Genomic DNA, 19,676 nt, shown 5'->3' with positions numbered 1-19,676 from the left:
TTAGTGCTTAAGTACAACCAGGGGTGAAAGTAACGTTCAACACGTACCAGTACAGGGCCAGCTCTGGAAGGGGCGGGGCTGGGGGGGGCAGCATCCCCTAGCCAGCCCATCCATGCTACCTGGCCCGCGCTGCCTGGGGCTCCAGCGGCAAATTAAAGGGCATGGGGCTCTGGCTGGATCCCTGGGCCCTTTTAAATCACGGCCCCGGGGCAGCTGCTCCTTTTGACCCTCCGCCTCTCCCCCCTGCCCCCCCATAGGCAGCCCGGGGGGGGCCCACTTTAACATCACTGCCCCTTTTGTGCCCCCCATTGGCGGCTCTGATAGGTCTCTACCAGCAGCGGCGGCGGCGGCGGCAGCAGCAGCAGCAGCACTTCAACATCAGCTGAATATGGGCTGGTACCAGCGGCCACTTTTTACCAGTACGCTGTACTGGCCTGTACCGGCTTACTTTCAACCCCTGAGTACAACCCATATTGACAATAACCTTTCTACCTCCTTAGTCAGACTTGTTTAAGAGCTATAGCTCTTGGGCTGAAGTTTCTGTTTATTGCAGCTTGCTGGGTGACATTTTAGTCACCTATAGCCCTACCTTCTTGGCCACATTTTGTGTGTAATTTAGCTTCCTAGCCAGCTGGGAGAGGCAACTGAGGTTAAAAGAGGTGACATGAGACAGCAGAGTTCAGCTGCTTTTGTATAAGCATGTATTCCAGTCTTGCCAGTTACGTGCAATTCCATTCAGTCACATTAAAGGTATTGAGGCAGAATGGTCTCTTGGACTGAGCACAGGGCTAGGTGTCAAAAACTCCAGATTCTTGCCTCTTCTGGGACACTGGGAGGTGTGCCACACTTATGAACCATGTGTGACATGACATCAGACACTTAGGAGTGGTTCCTGTTTATCTTTACTGGTACTACTTTTATGTTGACAGCATTTTATGAACATTAAAGTTGTTGACATGCAAATTATGGAACACAGGCTCTTTTCCTTACAGCACTGAGTTATCCGATCAAAACCCACAGGTGTAATTCAATGGATTTCTCCCATAGCAATTGAAAAAGTGCCCTGGATATCTATCAAAGTGCTTTCTTCTGGCAAGAAGAATTTATTTTCAGTAGAAAGGAATGAAAAGTCTCAAGATCAAAATGAAAATCATGTTGCATAGCATTTAATAAAGAATCCAACATTAGTATTAGAAAGAATCAGCATCCAGCCTATATTATTAATATTTATATTGATATATTTTTAAACATGATCCTGGATCTCCCTTTCTCACTTTGTATCATTTCAAGGTTATTTCTGGTACCAGCGCATAGTTATTAGGTGTATCCACGTTTTGCAAATCACCTTCTTGACAGCTTGTTTTGCCTGGAAAAACTGGTTAGTTACATAGAAACTGAATTGCAAATCTAATCTTTGGATTCTATTAACCTTGTATGTCTGGTTGATAAACATCATGTAAATTGTTCAAACTACCCTGTGACTTGTTAATTTCCCTTTTTTATATTTAGGAAGCGGAGCCCCCATGCACTTCTCTCCAGACACCACATTCTAGTCAAATACTGATTGTCTCATATATCAAAACGATGTGACCATCCAGCTTATTGGGGTAGAGACAATGGTCCCAGTGTTAGTTGAGAGAGCAAGTGCTGATTGTCAGTATCTTGCTTCTCAGGCTAGAAAGGGCAGGGGATGCTACAGAGGCAATACAGCAAGAGCCTAGTCCTGGACACATTGGTCATCTTAAATTCCCAGTGAAGTCAGTGCACAAGACTAAAGCTAAGTCACTCAGATCTGAAAAACAAAGATATCTAGCAACTCAGAATTGAAACAAAGGTGCTTTGTGGATCTGTAATGTTTTCCCATACCTGTGTAACCAAACACTCCAATGCCTAATCACTGAAATAAATACACCTTCTTATTTTGGTATAGTCAGCTGTATTAGAATATACACGTACTGAAATAAACAAAGCTGGGTTGCTTCACCACACTATGTTTCCGTGGTGATGTCAACAGGACATCCGCATTCATTGTCAGCATGAAGGTACAGATGTAACCATGTGTCGCTGATGCATGGCTATGACCAGTGGCTCACCTTGAATAGATTTCTGGTGCAGGTCCTTCAGCATTCACACCAAACACAGCTGTGTTTATGCCAATATGCACACGGCTCTTGGAATGACATGAGGTAGCTGTAGGAAGGGAAGTGCTACACATGCTTAGCATAGCAATTGCAATCATTCGGAACTTCTTTCCAAACCTAATTTCTTCCAGCTCTGCAGCATGTGCCTTCAGTATCAAAGTCAAGAGGCTAAGTTTTAAAACAAAGTCAGTTGAGTTATCTGTGTGGAAAATAAATACCCTTTATCTTCAAAGGAGAACTTTTTCTCCAGGATTGCATAACTCAACAGGGTCTGAACAGACAGAGTGATGAATGAATGAGAGGCTTTTGAATAGAACAGCTAGTTCAACCCTCACTATAGCAATGGTACAGGCATAATAAGAATAAAATACTTTGCAGACATCTTCAAAGTGTTTTAAAATGCTAACTGGTACAAACATCCATGTGAGGCAGTAGTATTCCCATTGTATTGTAACACTGGAAGTTGTGAGTTCGTATGTTTGTGAAAGGCAGAATGTATTATACACTTGCAGCTATCTGTAAATATTAATTATTTAAGTACTTGCCCAAGTCAAAGAAACAGAGTCAGTCTTAGAGCTGTGATTAATATCTGGACTTTTAGTCTGGGACCACAACAAGGCACCAAAGCTATAAGGAAATCTTAGGGATCACAGCATAAAGAAAGATCCAGCCCTACTTGTGGTTTGACAGGATAACTAAGGGTATTCACAAACCCTAACATTTAACGCTATCCAGAAAACTTGCCTTCAATTGTTCTACTGTATAGCAGGGAATTCAGCATCTGTGGCACTGAACACCTAGAAAAGTCAAAATCTGATGTCAGGTCAGACTGTTGCCATTGATATGGCCAGTTTGCAGCTTCCAGTGTGTTCTTAGGATCTAAGCATCTGGAGTATTAATAAAAATGAGATTATTATAATAAGCCTGGGAACCAAGATTCCTATTTGAGTGCATTTTAACATAACACTATGCAGGCTCAGGTTCAGTGCAGTCTTTGAGAGTGCTGGCATTGCAATGAAATGTATTACAGTTTACATACCCCATTTCATTTTTGATAGGACTCTCCAGCTCACCCGTGCACCTCTAGCTCTGTTTTCCAGCATCCCATTTCTTAGCTGGCACTTTATTTTCTTTACTTAGGATTGTTCTAAATAGCACTTCATAGGCAAAGGCAATGTTCTCTAGGTCCATTAATCATATTTCTCAGACTTTGCAAAGGAGTAGAAATTTACTCCACTTTTTAGGACTATTGGCCACATTTTGTTCCTAGTTACATTGATGGAAATGCAGAGTTAACCCTACCCCTTTCAGCTTCTACATGGGGTCCATACACCTGTCACACCTACAGAATAATTTTCTGCAATCAGATATGTGCCTAGCAGTGGAAATGTCTGTAGAATGGTACAGATGACTCTCTAGAATGAGGCAGAATTTCACAAGCACAGGAAGAGAAAACAAGAGATTGTACTAGGAATGGCATCACCCTTGGGTAACCTTTGAATTCCAAGGCCCAGACTTTTATCACTTTACAAAGGCTGGATACTAAAGATAGAGCTGGTCCTGGGGCACATTGCTTTGTGAAATGATGAGATAATATCACACAGAAGGGCAGACATACTAACCAAATGAGACACAGAATAAAAACAAGTTGTGAAGCTGGTTACACCTGCTGTTAGGATTCAATATGATTAGCTGATGTTCAGCATAACCTGATCCTTGTAGGTACTGCATTTCATCATTCCCAGTGACAGGGCCAGAAAGGTATGTGGTTGTATTCACAAGTTGTCTCGTTAAAAATAACCTGCAACTTATTTGTACATGAATCAAGTTTTGAGACGCTGGTTATGAAGTTGAACGGCAGAGGTAGTATTTTATTTTTAAAGTATCCCCTTTGAGGACACTAAAACAGTTTGTAAAACATCACTTTAAAAATAAAAAATAACATTGCAAACAAGAAAGCTGCCACAAAGTATTACAGAGCAGCATCCAAACCCTGGAAAGTAATTAACATGAGCGCTAAAGTGCTTGAGGTCATTAAATAACTGCCCAACCTGAATCAATCTTCCCTGTATAAGATACAATTAATCCTATTTTTAAATAGCACCTGGCTGGCTGCATAAACATTCCTGCGAATCTTTACGGCGTGGTAGTAAGATTGGGCCAGATCCACCAGTGTGGTATGCAGTTAGAAATGGTATCTTTCTTTCTGCCCTCCTACTCATAAATAAATACATAAATAAATAAAATAATCAAAGACCTAAATGTGGAATTCCGGCAGTTGCAGTTAGATTTCAAGGAACACGGCTGTATGGATCTCTCATGCACTGATGCTGCTAGCACAGCCCACAGCTGAATGGGGCCTGGGTACGGTTTATAAAGTGCCATCATTTATATTTTATGCCTGGTTTTAGGTAATATTTCTCAACCCAGCACTGAAATTGTGAATTTAAAAACAAACAAATTTTGAAATAATTCTGACTGGCTTTCAATGGATGATGGAGCCAGACAGACACCATGCTGGTGCCCATAGAGATAGAGACATTTAAAAAAAATTAACCAAGCTGTGGTAAAACTTCACCTCCTTTAAAAACAAAACACTCAAACTCCATCAGCAATTCAGAAGGCAGGATCTGCCGGCTGGCCCCTGGCTCACTGCAATGGAGCTAATAAAAGCTCTGCATGGTAATGTTTTAGACCAGAACCTGAACCTGCAGACACTCTGGGCAGAACTCTCATAGATCTGACTAAGAGTTCTGCACTTCGGGGCTGATCCAGCTCCCATTGAAACCAATGAGAGTCTTGCCATTGACTTCACCGAGTGTGGGATGGGCACTAGACTGACTGCAGGATCAAGATCTTACTTTGTGTTCAATATCTTCCTACCAATTCACAAAACTACCTCCTGAAGTTCCTTAAGGGGTTTCATTCTTCCCCTCCATGCATGTGTATAACACCCATTACAATTAACAGCAGTTAAACAGGCATATCAGTGGGAGAACAGACCCCATCAACTGCCTTGGGAATTGATGACTCTAAGAAAAGAAACCCAGTAGAAATACTGGGAATTGCTAAAGACCCAACTCCCCTTAATAAACCGGGCCCATTGTTTCCCTGTTTTACCAGTCTGCCTACTGGAAGCTTAGTATACGTGACTAGTAAACAGGCCTTGTTCTACAGTAATGTGTCCGAGTCTGGACTACACTGGACTCCTGTTTCAGCATCCCAGCAAGGATCTTGTGTGGACTCCCAGGTGCTCTCTCACTTGTGAGCTACAGGATTGTAACCATCCTGTCTCAATCCAGAGAGAGCACGTCACACCCTGAACTCTTCCTCCAATCCTCCCGGCGGCTTCATCGAATCTCCACTGGCAGCAGCTAAGCTAGTCTCCAGATGACAGCCATCCCCTGTGCCAGTTTCGAGCCCAAGGATCTGTCTCTGCACCAGCCCGGAATAAAGGCCGCCTTCTTCCATGAGCTCCTTGTGCATTCCCTGCTGCACCACTCGGCCCTTGTCTAAAACAATGATGTTGTGTGCCTTCTCGACAGTGCTCAGCCTGTGGGCTATGACAAGCACAGTGTGGTTCTGCAAGTCACCATAAATTGCTTGCTGAATCTGTTTTGGGGGATGGGGATTGGGAAGGGAAGAGATTAACACACAAATGTCACTGTTACCCACAGAGGAGAGTGTCTTTTATGACTCGTTACTAATAAATCTGAAATAACAGGTTTATTCTCCTCTGGATACACATGGATCTATTAACTGAATGTCCCATTAGTATTAATGGGAAATAAGCATGAATATCACTCCTCTGGATGGACGACTTATTCCTAAGCACTCCCTCAAACTGCTCAAAATTCAACTCACAAATCCTATCCGTGCAATGCAGCAGCTGCTGCTGCAGTCACCAACTAGTCTGGTGGGTCTAGAGATTACAGCCCTGATCCTGCAAAGTGAACTCTCATTAGGACTGGGCCTTGAATTTAGAAGCCCCTCTATAGTGGCAGGGGCTGAAAGAAGATTGCACCTACTAAATGCAGTGGTTTGGAAAGAAGGGGATATTGGCTGGCTGAGCATCAATAAAGGCAGCATCACAAAAAAATGACATTTTTCTTAACATAGTAAGGCAGCCAGTTGATGACTAGCTATGTGTCAAATGGACACACCTTCTACCTGCTCAGAAACAAAGATGGCCATAGTCTCACAGCTGTCATCATTAATAAAGTATCTTGCTGTCATCGGTACTAATCCTGAAATGCATTAATGTTACACAAATACAAACCTGTATTTCCGTTTGACTAGAGCCAGTTTCAGCCTTTCGTATATTTCAGTGGGCCTTTCAGGCAGGCCCTTCCAAACTCCAAAGTCCCATCTGTTTGTGTGTGGACGTTAATGAGCCCACACACATTTTTTAAGAATTAAGATTTCCTCAGTAACCATAGTCAAAACTTCCCCTCCATCGCACTGCTGTGGAGTGTGGCAGGTGCTGCACTCTGTCCTAGAAGTGGCTGCATTTCGATGGCTGGAAGTTCACATAATGCCATGGGATAAATGTAAGGTATATTATAGTAAACTTTCTTCCACTGCCAGCTTCAACATTTAAGAGTCAAGAGTACTTGTCGCACCTTAGAGACTAACAAATTTATTTGAGCATAAGCTTTTGTGGGCTACAGCCCACTTCATTGGATGCATGTAGTGGAAAATACAGTAGGAAGATATATTATACACAGAGAACATGAAACAATGTGTGTTACCATACACACTATAAGGAGAATGATCAGTTAAGGTGAGCTATTATCAGCAGGAGAGAAAAAGAACTGTTTGTAATGGCAAAGAAAATGGCCCATTTCCAGCAATTGACAAGGAGATGAAAGCAGGGGTGGCTCTAGACATTTTGCCACCCCAAGCACGGTGGCATGCCGTGGGGGGCGCTCCACAGTCTGACTCAGATGAGTGCTACCAACTGAATCATTCTGACATGAGGTATTCAAATCAGCTGCGGTCAACCGTGGATCTCAAGTCCTCGCATTTTTGCTGAATTATTCAGTAGATCTGCAGTCATGCCGCTGAAGGCTGCCTGCCTGCCGCCCTCCCGGCGAACGGCAGAGCGCCCCCCACAGCATGCCGCCCCAAGCATGCGCTTGGCGTGGTGGGGCCTGGAGCCACCCCTGGATGTAAGGAACTGGAGGAAGGGAGGGGGAAATAAGCATGGGGAAATAGTTTTCACTTTGTGTAATGGCCCATTCACTCCCAGTCTTTATTCAAGCCTAATTTGATGGTGTCCAATTTGCAAATTAATTCCAATTCAGCAGTCTCTCATTGGAGTCTGTTTTTGAAGTTTTTTTGTTGTGATATCCCTTAACTTATCACTCTCCTTATAGTGTGTATGGTAACATCCATTGTTTCATGTTCTCTGTGTATATATATATATATATATATATATATAATATATATATATATATATATATCTTCCTACTGTATTTTCCACTACATGCATCCGATGAAGCGGGCTGTAGCCCACAAAAGCTTATGCTCAAATAAATGTGTTAGTCTCTAAGGTGCCACAAGTACTCCTGTTCTTTTTGCGGATACAGACTAACACGGCTGCTACTCTGAAACCTATTTAAGAGTCAGTTTTTCTTAACCGCAGGGATCGTGCTGTTTTGGGACAGGCACTGTAGACTACACCTCTTGCTATGGTGCCTCATATTAAGTTGCATCGTGTACTGAGATGATAGTGTACAAGTTCAGAATACAATACACCTGACCACTCCTAACAGTGTTCCAGGCTCACTGTACTGCACTGTAGCGTCAGCATGAGATATGCCCTTAGGTCCTGCTGTGGGACTTCAGCTCCACAGTCTGACTCAGATGAGTGCTACCAACTGAATCATTCTGACATGAGGTATTCAAATCAGCTGCGGTCAGCCGTGGATCTCAAGTCCTCGCATTTTTGCTGAATTATTCAGTAGATCTGCAGTCATATTACCTCCCTGAGATGTGATTTCATGAGATCCCTGAAAGCAAAGCAAGTCTGGGGAAAATCACTACAGTAACTCCTCACTTAATGGAGGTTAATGTTGTTTCGTCGCTGATCTATTAGAGAACATGCACATTTAAAGTTGTGTGATGCTCCTTTATAACGCTGTTTGGCAGCTGCCTCCTTTGTCCACCGCCTGCAGAAAGAGCAGCCTGTTCGAGCTAGCTGGTGGGGGCTTGGAACCAGAGTGGGCTGGCAGCCCCGTCAGCTTCCCAGTCCCCTAAGTTCTCTGTGCGGCTATCTCCCAGTAGGCTATCAATTGCGAGGCAGGTCAGGTGTCCCTCCCACAACTGCCGGGTGCTGCTCCTGCCCTCTGCCTTGGAGTTGCTCCCGGGAACCTCCTGCTGCTGTGCAGGGTGTGGGGGGGAAGAGGGGTGTTGATGTCAGGGTGTCTCCCTCTCCCCTGCTCCTGCACCCCATCTCCACAGAGCAGGGGGGTACACGACAGGACTCAGGACGGAGGGAGCTTGCTGGCAGCAGCTGCTGTCTCAACTTGCTGATCTACTTAAAAAGGCAGTGTACTTAGAGTGGGGTCAGCGTACTTAAAGGAGCAATGCATGTCTGTCCCACACACACATGCACTGCCCAGCACTTTGGAAAGTGGAGGGAGTGGTGCACTCCAGTGATAGCATGGGTTCATCATCACATTCAGTTTCTGCAGGGAATGTTTGCAGCCACTGCCAAACCTCTATTGTGTCTCCTCCCTCCATTCATGCTGCCTTGTAGAGTGTGAGGCTACATTAATAACGTGTTAACCCTTGAGGGCTCAGCCGAGTGCTAGTTAATCATTTAGCAGTAAGGCATTCCCCGGGAAATATCCCACCCTCTGACTCCACCACCTCAACCAAGCTTCACAATCATCATTTCTGTGTACGGTATTAAATTGTTTGTTTAAAACTTACATATGTGTGTATATATAGTCTTTTATCTGATGAAAATTTTTTTCCCTGGAACCTAACTCCCCCTATTTACATTAATTCTATGGGGAAATTGGACTAGCTTAACATCGTTTCACTTAAAGTAGCATTTTTCAGGAGCATAACTGCAATGTTAAGCGAGGCATTACTGTACTCAGATGGGAGCTCTCTATGGAGAATGGAGGTGCTGCAGAAAGTGGTGCTGGCGATTCACCAACTTTCCTTCAAGATGATACCAAAGCAATATCCCAACATGGTATTAGGGGGCACTCGGGTACCAAGGTGTCATACCAGACTAGACAAAGGCTCTGACTGCTCACTATCCCTGAAGGCTCCCTGGGTACTGTTGGCAAGAGCAGAGACGCTCATTCTGGTGTCCTGGCTACATTCCAGCTCAGGCAATTACATTCTGCCTTAGTGCAGTTTCACCAGGATACAGTTTTCTCCACTCCCTATCCTAAGCTGTTGTGTAATGTTGCTGTGCACTGTTTAACTTCTTCCCTGGGCAAAGCAATTTGTATCTAACCTGAATTAGTCTTGGTATGTTATAGATGCCAGATCATTCCCTCTGTAATGGTTACAATCTTGTCTGACAGAAGATAAAGCGGAAATTAGTTTCTAATTCTCACCTGCTCATACAACAATTGCCAGATGTTAAGAAGGCAACACATTATGTCCAGACTATGCAGGCCCACCACCTAGAAATTGCAGCTCAGGTCTCTGCCCATCTGTACCCCAAGTCCAGACTTAACTCCTATTTATTTCCTGGAATAAACTGAATTAGCCCTACTAACCGTGTGTTCACTCTCTGCATCCAGGGCACTTGTGGCTTCATCTAGGATTAGGATTGGGGGGGCTCGGATCAAAGCCCTTGCAATAGCCACTCTCTGCTTCTGGCCACCAGACAGCTGGGCTCCTTTTTCACCAGCTTCTGTTGAATGAAAGGCAGGGGGGGAAATGAGACCAAAAAAATCAAGATGTATCACTGGATTCAGATTTCTTTCAGTACACTCCTGTGAGGTAAGGCAGTGGGGAGGTTCACTACAGGAACCAAAAGTATTTTGGTACAAGAAGAGAGGCGTGTTCTAGTCTCCCAGCAGCTGTTCTAACTGTGCCCTCCTCTGAAATGCTGGGCTGGGATTTTTAAGGTCAATACGCCTCAATAAGGACCTGATCTAAAGCCCACTGAACTCAATAGGAGTCTTTCAGGCCCTAAGTTACCAAAATAACCCTGTGCCCCAACAGTAGCCATACCCTTAAAAGGAATGCTATAACCGCTCTCTCCAGCAGTGGATCACCACAATCAACCCAGCATTTTAGGGGATTGATACATGCTACAGTGATTCCAAGAGCCCTTGGCTCTTAGGATGAGAAATGCTGCATGAGACTGGAAGATCAACTATACAAAACCTTCACTGACCAGTTCTTCCAAGGAAACCTCAGCACTGAAAGGTAGCACCAGTTATTGCTACTTCTGCAGATTTACATATACTGTCAGTTACGTGCGTTCTCTCCCCTAGGGACTCGTTCTGCAGATCTTTCAGTGAAAAGAGACGGGAGGGGAAACTGAAACATTTCGGTTGCATCGTATAAGCCATTTCCCTCATTTGTCCCAATGCACAGTGCTTCTGTCACCAACACATCAGCTCTTGTTCCTGCAGATTTATTGTCATTTTATTTTCTTGGTAAGCAGGAGCAGGTTGGTTTATGCCTCGCTGCTCAGTTTTATTGCTATTGGGTTGCTAAGAGAATAAGCACACTGGAAAACTAAGAGACACAGAGGGTGTGTTCCGTCCAGGACCTGGCACTGGATGAACTACGAGTTAGAGATCCAGAGCCCAATCCTGTTCCCGCGGAAACCTGACAAAGGCTCCCATTAGCCACATATTAGATATATCAGGGGCAACAACAGCACAGAGTTCCATATAAAGCCCGACCAGGTGCCACAACCCTGACTTGGAGAGACCACCTCTGTGGGGAGAAGATAGTTCAGTCTCCGTAACTCATTCAGTCCTTGGCCTCTCCGAGGAGTCTGTCAATAAGGAGGGGGGAGCAATTAGTGCTAACTGTGGTGAGGGTTTCCGTGATGTGGACACTTACCCAATAGGAAAACAGGCCTGAGACCAAACTAAGTTCACACACAGTAAGCCATGGAACAGAATAAACATAAGAATGGCCACACTGGGTCAGACCAATGGTCCACCTAGCCCAGTAGCCTGCCTACACTGGGCGATGCCAGATGCTTCAGTAGGAATGAACAGAACAGGGCAATTATTGAGTCACCCATCCTGTCGGCCAGTCCTAATATTTGGCAGTCAGTCAAAGGCCATCTTGGCCAACAACCATCAACTGCCAGTGAGTTTTGGTCACTGCTCACATGAGATGAATTTAATCTCTTAACCTGAGAGGACAGGCTCTGTATGTTACCACCAATCTCCAAGATGTGTTTTGGATATTTAAGTGCTATGCTTCTGCTGAACTGGAGCAAACGAAATGGTCCGTACTACCTGTATTGTAGCCATCTTGCAACTCTGTGATAAACGCATGTGCATTGGCCTTTTGAGCAGCTTGGACAACTGACTCAAACGAGACTGAAGTTAACCCGTATGAAATATTTTCCGCAATAGATCGAGCAAACAACACTGGCTCTTGGCTCACCAAAGAAATCTGCAGAAAGGAAAGAAAGAGGCAGTCAGAACCAAAACAGAACTGTCACAGTTTAATGACTACAGTCCTCTCGCCGATTACAATAATTGGTTCCAGTTGGTTTGTGAGTGTAGATAGCAGAGTTCCACCGTTAAACCTAAACCCAATGTGCCTAAACCAGAGAGGATTTCAGCAAGGACACTGATTACACTCTGTTGTAGGCTGCCCATGTGAACAATGCAGCTGTGCCCTCAGAACGAGCTCTTAGCTGACTCATGGAAGCTGCAGGGCATTAGTCAGCACTGGAAGCACATTTTGCCAGATGTACCTGGTATTTTAGTGTGGGGAAGTGACTACGCGCCACCTGCATATTGAACCAAGAAACGAAACTGACGTCACTGCAGGAGCCAAGGGTAGTAACACCTTCTAGTGCTTTGTGGTTTCTGCTCTGTTTGAAAGTGCAGCTCTTGGAGAACAAAAGTGAATCTGGTCTGTTACCTCAGGTTATTACCCTATTAAGCACTGCAGCAATGGCACAAAACCCTGCAGCTTCCACTAGTGATACTGTTGCATTTTGGTTGTAACACTGCAAGCTCAGGGCTGCCATTTCTAATCCCTTATGTTTTCAGGTTCTCATGCAGAAGCTGGATGTGTATTCTGGATTGTAACCACTGCAGAGGAATGTTTATTTGTGTAAGAAATGAAGCCTGCAGACTTCCAGTGTCATCTTGGGCAAGTCACTTAACCTTTCTGTCTCAGCTTTGCTGATGGGGATCATATACATCACAGGGGTGTTGGAAGATTTAACTAATTAATATTTGTGAAGTACATGGAGATCCTTGGATAGAAGGTGCTGTAGAAGTGCAAAGTATTTAAAAAAAATGATTTATACTAGAATGTTTAAAAACACCCAAACAATCACAGACATGGTTCTACTTGTCTTAGGTTGAACTAGTCAAAACAAGGACAATTTTTTGGGGGGGAAAGGTGCATTTTTTCCTCTTCTTCCTCCCCAGTCCCTCAGCAAAAAAATGAATTCTTTTTTTAACCAGCTCTAGTCTCAGGCATTGAGGAAACATTTTAGAAAGAGCTAAATTAAATGTTGGGCCCAAATTTGACCAGACAGTATCCCCTGAATGATCTAAAATGCTTTGCTCCATAGCAGATTAGAGCTATAACAGGTTTATCAGTAACTCGTACCACCGAGTGCAGGAACTTGTGATCATACATGTTAACAGGCTGCCCGTCCAGCAGGACCTGCCCATCTTGAAGAGGGTAGAAATTCTCCAGAATATTGACGCAGGAGCTCTTCCCACTGCCCGATGGACCCACAAGCGCAGTCACTTTGCCAGGATAGAGGGTGAAAGACACATTCTGTAAATGAAAGAGGTGAGTGAGTGATAGCCTGTGTACCTGGCCTTTCGTAGCATCCATGTGTCTGAGCTACAGAGAGTACACTAGAAAGGGCAGCTGAAACAGAGTGAAAACAGTGATCAGGGTTTTCTTTAGTGCTGCTTTCCTACCACTGGTGGATTGGCTGCCTCCAGCTTCAATGCCAGGAGATGAGCATGTGTGAGCTCCCACTAGACAATCTCTGAATGTTGTATCATCATCTTCCGCCTCACTCCTTCCCTCCCCCACAACAAGCAGGTGGGCCCAACATCTTTTCTTCAAACTCACCTGTTCATAGAACAGGCACGTCCAAAAGCCAGGAGAGAGACTGCAGACCACATCCCTTTCCTCTGCTACTCTGACCCAACTTCACTTGGAAATGATCAGTGGCCCCTCTCCAGTCCCTAGTGATCTAGTGGCCACATCATAAAAGGTACAACCACAACTGGCAACTTTGTTGGTCGTCTCAATAGAGAAGCTGAGGGCTGAATGGGCTCGATCTGGAGGGTCAGGATTGAGGCACACTGGCACCTTCTTGGCTGTCCCTGTGATATACCTGTTCTGTGGCTCAGTCTCAAAGGCTGTCAGTCCAGCAATGCTCTGGTACCCATCCTCTGATCTCAGCCCTGCTCTTCTTGATTTAATGGGTGGATCCTTTTTCCAGGTCCTCCCTCCACCTACTGGAGGTCGAACAGGCCAACAGCTTTCACTAGCACGACACAAAACAGAACATGCCCGCAGCTGCACAAACCACCACCACCACAAATGGGCAGCTCTGCTCTCGGTTTCCCTCCAGTGTTATACCTATAAACACTTGGAATCTAGCTGATTCTCCAAGACCAAACCATTACCCATATATCCCACGCATCTGAGATCAGTACCTGGTTCGCCGTCTGCCAAGCCTCCCAAGTGACCTAGAAACATCCCTTCTGTCTCAGTGTTAAACAGCTACAAAAGGCTTTCTAGTAAGTGAGCTCACAGATGGACTTTTCCAGCTATGCAAAATCATAGGCATGAAAGACAGGAAAAACCAAGAGACCTGTGTTAAGTTGTGCAAAGTAACAAAACTCAGCCTGTTACATACACTTGTTTATGAAAGTTGGCCAAAGTCGAATATGCAGCGACTGGTACAAAGTGGATGGTTTAGGTTCAGAAAACTGGGAAAATGGGTCAAAGCTCCTGGTAAAGTCAAAGGTTGGCATGAGAACAAGCTTAAAGAGTCTACAAATGGGAGGGAATGTTGACAGCTGAAATCTCCAAAACATGTTTCAACTGGACGTTTTTTATCTGGGGGTCACTCAATGGGAGTGGGGGAAAGGGTGGGCTGGAAAAGAGCGAGTTTCACTGTCATGGCTGCCACCTGTCTCCTGGGATTGTCGGGCCTGCGCTGTCCTGATCCGCAAGCCAGGCCAGAGAGGGTACCAAGGACACAGTCACCGCCACCAGATTCAGTCGAATCCTGAATAATACATAGGGCGGGAGATGTGGGCTCCTGTTCTTACCCACTCCTCATGTGTCCTTCCTCCTTTCCCATGTTATCGTTCCTCTTGCCTATCCCCTCCTTTGGTTTTTGTCTAATCAGAGTCTGGCTGAACTGGCCAAGACAACTCCTCCTTTTGCACCACCATGACGAGCCTGTGACCAGAAAGGCAGCGAGTGGCAGTGCCTCAAACGGCCTGATGCTGATAGAAGTTTGCCAGACCTTGAGAGGCTGAGAGGTGGGTGTGCTGGGCCTGTGTCCCTCCAGCAGCCAGTGAAAGTCAGCACCCGAGTCAGAAACTGCCTTTTCTCTCTTTGCTGTTCTTTTCTGTCCCTTTGTCTGTCTGTGGGTGTCTTATTTAGTCTTCATGGAAACAGGACTGGACTCCAATAACAGCAGCAGCCGCAGCAATAGCTCCAAGCCACCTAAACTAACTCTTCTCTCTTCCCCATCAAGGGCAGAGTTAATATCATCAATATCCTCTGTCAAACAGGGGCTTCTCCTATACAAAAATCTTATACAGCGCAAGTAAGGGAAAGGAAAGAAGGGGAATTATTACAATGAAAGCCTTACTTAACACTTTGCATTTCAAAGGCTTTCACTTTTTTTTCCCTTTCTTTTTCTCTGTCTTTAACAAAAGGTTAACAAACATTTAATGGTGGTTGCTACAACGGGAGTCGCCAGCGATAATGTGACTCAAGACCCTGGACGACACTTAAGTTGTAAGAGTGAACAAGGGTTTTATTAATGTAAGTATCCTTCGTTAGGCCCTAGACGCCCTCTCTTCACCACACCACCATGTGGACTGGTTCCCCACTATCTAGTTGCCAGGGTTTTGTCCAGTCTGGTTTGAAATGTCTCCAAGGACGGGGCTTCCAACATTTGGTTTTTAAGGAGGCATTAGACAAATGAGTTAGTCGGGGACAGTGTAGGTCCTGCCTCCGTTTGCAGGACTGGACTAGGTGACCCCTTGAGGTCCCCTCTAGTCCTCCATTTCTATGATTCAATGATTATGCTGCAGCCTGCGACTGGTTAGTAATTGAACTGATGGAGAACTATTGCACTTAATCTATTCCAGGAGGCAACACTATCTATGGTGCCGTGTATTCAGGAAGGAAATGCTGAACACATGCCAAGACCCTCACCTGTAGGACTTGTGTTGCAGACCGGGTAGCATATGAAAAAGTAACATTTCTGAACTCCACTTTACCCTCCACATGGTCTGGGGCCAGGGTTCCATTGTTCACCATCGTCGGCTTGCGATCTATAAACTCAAACACTTTCTCAGCAGCTCCTACTCCCTGCATTAATCCGCTGTAGACAGAACCAACAGACTAAATAGAAACAGAAAACAGGCCTAGGTTACACATCTCCATGTGTCAGGGCTAGAGATAGGATCCGTTAGTAAAGAGAGAAATAATGATCATTAAAATATATCACTCTCTTGTAAATGAAATAAACATGCACTGCGTAGTCATACTTTGCAATAGAAAGGACCAACCCAGCTGACAGGGCGGCAGCTAAGCCCAAACTCCCAGGGAATACCATGAACGTATTACCGTATGCTGAGCCGCAAAAGAGTGGGGCCGTGTGCAAGGGTCTATCTCCCCTCCCACCAATACCTAGTGGAGCTTTTGAGTGACCCCTCTCTGGCTGATGCTTGCAGCAGCACTGACTGCTGGTCTAAGACACACTGTATACACCTGCGATTTCAGGCTTTGGTCCAACATCCATTACACAGATGCATGCAATGGTGGAGTGACGGCTATGGAGGTTGTAGACGGCACGTGCGTGTGACAGTGGAAGGAAAAGGAAATGCCGGGAGGGGTCTCCCAGAAAACAAATCACCCAAACATGGATTGAAACCCTCCTGTCGTTTTCCATGTGACCAAGACAAGCAGTTCCCATAACACCTGGGATTCTGCAGCAATCCTATGAATATGGGACGGCCCCTCCGTCCTCTGAAATGCATTTTATCAGAGCCCCAGTGGGAACCTGAAGCCCACTCCCAAACCCAGGTCTGCTATGCAGCAGATGGTGGGGCCGATTAGAGTAAAACGTCCCTTGAAACTCTGATACTCTTCACCTCCAGCACCAAGCCCAAGGCTTCAGAACAGACTGTGCAAGGAACAGGCATCCCATAAGGAGGAAAGGAGACTGGAAGCGGCACTGGATCCTGCAGTCCTGTGAACAGATGGCTAGTGCCAAGTGTGCTGCTCTTCATTCCAGGGGAGGCTGGAGCACCAAGGTGATTGCACCGGCTAGGAGGAAGTTTGGAGCTGATCTCTTCTGCCCAGATTAGCTGAGTTAATGAGGCGAGACAACAGCAGACTTGTGCAGGCTCGGCAATCCCAGGGCCATCTCAGACAGAATCCCATCTCGCTAATTCACTGCCAATTTAGCCATTTATAACCAATTAAATAAAAGAATCCAGCTAAGCTTTTAATGGGCCCTGAAATCAAACAAGCAGCCTCCAAACCCTTTCATCCTTCATGCAGGAAAGCTTGCCCGGACGACATCCAGGACTCTGCCCTTCAGGCAATGGACAGCTTTCCGCTCCACTTCCTGCAGCCGGCTGTCTCATCAGCAGATGAACTACTTCTATTATTCTGCGAGAACAATGGGATTCTCCCCACCCCGTGCTGTTCACTGAGCGAGGCTGCCTTCTCAGCACATTGTCACACTGGGGGCAACTGGACCTGGAAGCAAAGTCCCAGATCTAATCCGAAGGATATCCTACGGGAGCTAGTGCCAGCTGGTAAGGTGGCAGGAGAGGCCAGGAAACTCACAGGAATAACAAAAGCAACCAGAGGCAGAGCCTCAGCTAGTGTAAACCAGCCTAGCTCCACTGCAGTCTTTGGAGCTGGTTCACACCAGCTAAGGACCTAGCACTCGGTGTCATCTAGGACCTGATTCTCTTGTGTTATTATTCAATGTGAGTCGTACCCAAACCTGGCCCTTCCGAATCAAAAGGGCTTTGTAAGGAGATAAGAGTGACCACAAACCTACCTGCTTTAAGAACTAAATGCAAAACTAATTTCTATTTACAGCTATGTCTACACTACCACGGTAAGTTGACCTACATTACGCAACTCCAGCTACGTGAATATCATTGCTAGAGTCAACGTACCTTAGGTCGAGTTACCGCGGGGTCTACACCACAGGGGGTCGACAGGAGAAACTCTCCCATCGACTTACCTTAGTTTTCTCATCGGGGGTAGAGTACAAGGGTCGACTGGAGAGCGATCTGCTGTTGATTTGGCAGGTCTTCACTAGACCTGCTAAATCGACCGTCGGTGGATCGAGCTCAGAGCTTCAATCCCGGCTGTAGTGTAGACATAGCCTACATAACTTTCCTGTAACACCCCCTCCACCAATCAAAACCCTATATCCTGACCCAGTTATTACTCCTATCAGCTGGGGGGGAGGGGAAATAAAGAGTGACCGTCATTGTTTCCATTTTTAAAATACTTGGGAGGTGATGAAATACTATGACAATGGTGACCTGGACAGAAACAAAACACTTCTACTTCCCCTTCCACAGCTTTCCAGCCTGGGATGTGAAAAAAATCTGGTGGATGCATAAGCCACACTCACCTCCATGCAATCTCCCAAGACAAATTCATAAATAATAAAAGATATCAGGTTTCCGCTGGTCATTTGCCCAGAGATCACTAGATGGCCACCATAGTAAAGGATACTGACTTGCACTACAAGAAGAGTCAGCTGAAATCAAGCACAGACACATAATCAGACAATGCTGGTTGTTTCTCGGGCTTATGCTTATTCATTCACCCAGCTGTCCAGAATTCACCAGTGTCATCTTTATTTCTGGAGTGTCCCAACGGTGTACTTGATGTTGTGTAATAGATTGTAAATTCAAAGCAGGGACATTGATGTTGGAGGAACAAAGTAGCTCAGAAGCACAGGTTGATCTATGGGATTTCTGACTCATCTCTTTCATTAAGAATAATGGAAGAGGTGTCTAATCCCCCTGTGCTACTCTGAAAGTCTCAACCATAAAGCATCTGATGCTCAGGGGATGGTCAGAGCAGTGGGAATTAAGTCAGATTTAAAAAGAGATCTCAACTAGAGAAGGGTTGAGAACTAGGGGTCACCAAATGAAATTAATAGGCAACAGGTTTAAAACAAACAAAAGGAAGTATTTCTTCACACAATGCACAGTCAGTCTGTGGAACTCTTTGCCAGAGGATGTTGTGAAGGCCAAGACTATAACAGGGTTCAAAAAAGAACTAGATAAATTAATAGAGGATAGGTCCATCAATGGCTATTAGCCAGGATGGGCAAAGATGGTGTCACTAGCCTCTGTTTGCCAGAAGCTGGGAATGGGTGACAGGGGATGGATCACTTGATGATTACCTGTTTTGTTCATTCCCTCTGGGGCACCTGGCATTGGCCACTGTCAGAAGACAGGATACGGGGCTAGATGGACCTTTGGTCTGACCCAGTATGGCCCTTCTTATATCTTAAGCAGTTTGTTTCTGGATTATGCTAGAGTTCAGGCTGGGGTTGAATCAGTGCCAGGGTTTGGACTGGACAGGCCCAAAATCTCAAGATACCATAATAGATACTGTCAGCATTCAAAGCAGAAAACAGGCCCTTTCTGATTTAGGATCCAACCCAGAAGCGGGATTCGGATCTGGGAATTCAAAGCCAAATACTCTGCTCACCTGTTGAAACGTGAAGGGTTTGGGATTCTGGGCTGCCTCTAATTCGATCTGAACTGTACTGCAAGGGGCAAGGAGAAAGGAGCCATGCTGCAGGACTGTGGTGTTATATCAGATATTGGGAAAAACATGAAACATGTTAACAATTGATTTGTATGGAAAATTAAAACGAGATGAACTGAATTTACAGATGAATATATGTAAGAGTGTGGGCTAAAGAGATAGGCCTGAAGCACAACTTTCAGCTCCCAGTCCAAACTTCCTCAAGGATCATGGGCATTTGAACACACACTTTTTTTGTTTTGTTTTTGTTTTTGGGTGGGTGGGTGTGACACTCTTCTTTAGTTCGGTAACATGTTTCCTCAAGCAAGGGGC

General features: G+C 45.2%; 1 protein-coding gene across 7 annotated transcripts in view; it reads right to left on the bottom strand.

The window, feature by feature from the left end:
• Positions 1–1,221: 1,221 nt before the first annotated feature.
• ABCB9 (ATP binding cassette subfamily B member 9) overlaps positions 1,222–19,676 on the bottom strand; it is a 36,170-nt gene continuing 17,715 nt past the window's right edge. For 3 of the 7 annotated variants that reach the window (XM_050924297.1, XM_050924298.1, XM_050924296.1), the window contains exons 7-12: positions 18,211–18,339; positions 15,759–15,947; positions 12,942–13,115; positions 11,603–11,762; positions 9,890–10,026; positions 3,984–5,753 (exon numbers count right to left, since the gene is read on the bottom strand). In XM_050924297.1, coding sequence (XP_050780254.1) covers positions 5,454–5,753; positions 9,890–10,026; positions 11,603–11,762; positions 12,942–13,115; positions 15,759–15,947; positions 18,211–18,339 — 1,089 coding nt within the window. In that variant the 3' untranslated portion in view covers positions 3,984–5,453. Of the gene's footprint in view, positions 2,191–3,983; positions 5,754–9,889; positions 10,027–10,091; positions 11,128–11,602; positions 11,763–12,941; positions 13,116–15,758; positions 15,948–18,210; positions 18,340–19,676 lie in introns of those variants that run through there. The other 4 variants (XM_050924300.1, XM_050924299.1, XM_050924302.1 and 1 more) reach the window with 4 other exon arrangements.

Source organism: Gopherus flavomarginatus, chromosome 15 (genome assembly GCF_025201925.1).
Source record: "Gopherus flavomarginatus isolate rGopFla2 chromosome 15, rGopFla2.mat.asm, whole genome shotgun sequence".
NCBI classification, from domain to species: domain Eukaryota; kingdom Metazoa; phylum Chordata; order Testudines; family Testudinidae; genus Gopherus; species Gopherus flavomarginatus.
This window is presented reverse-complemented; position numbering and strand designations above follow the sequence as displayed.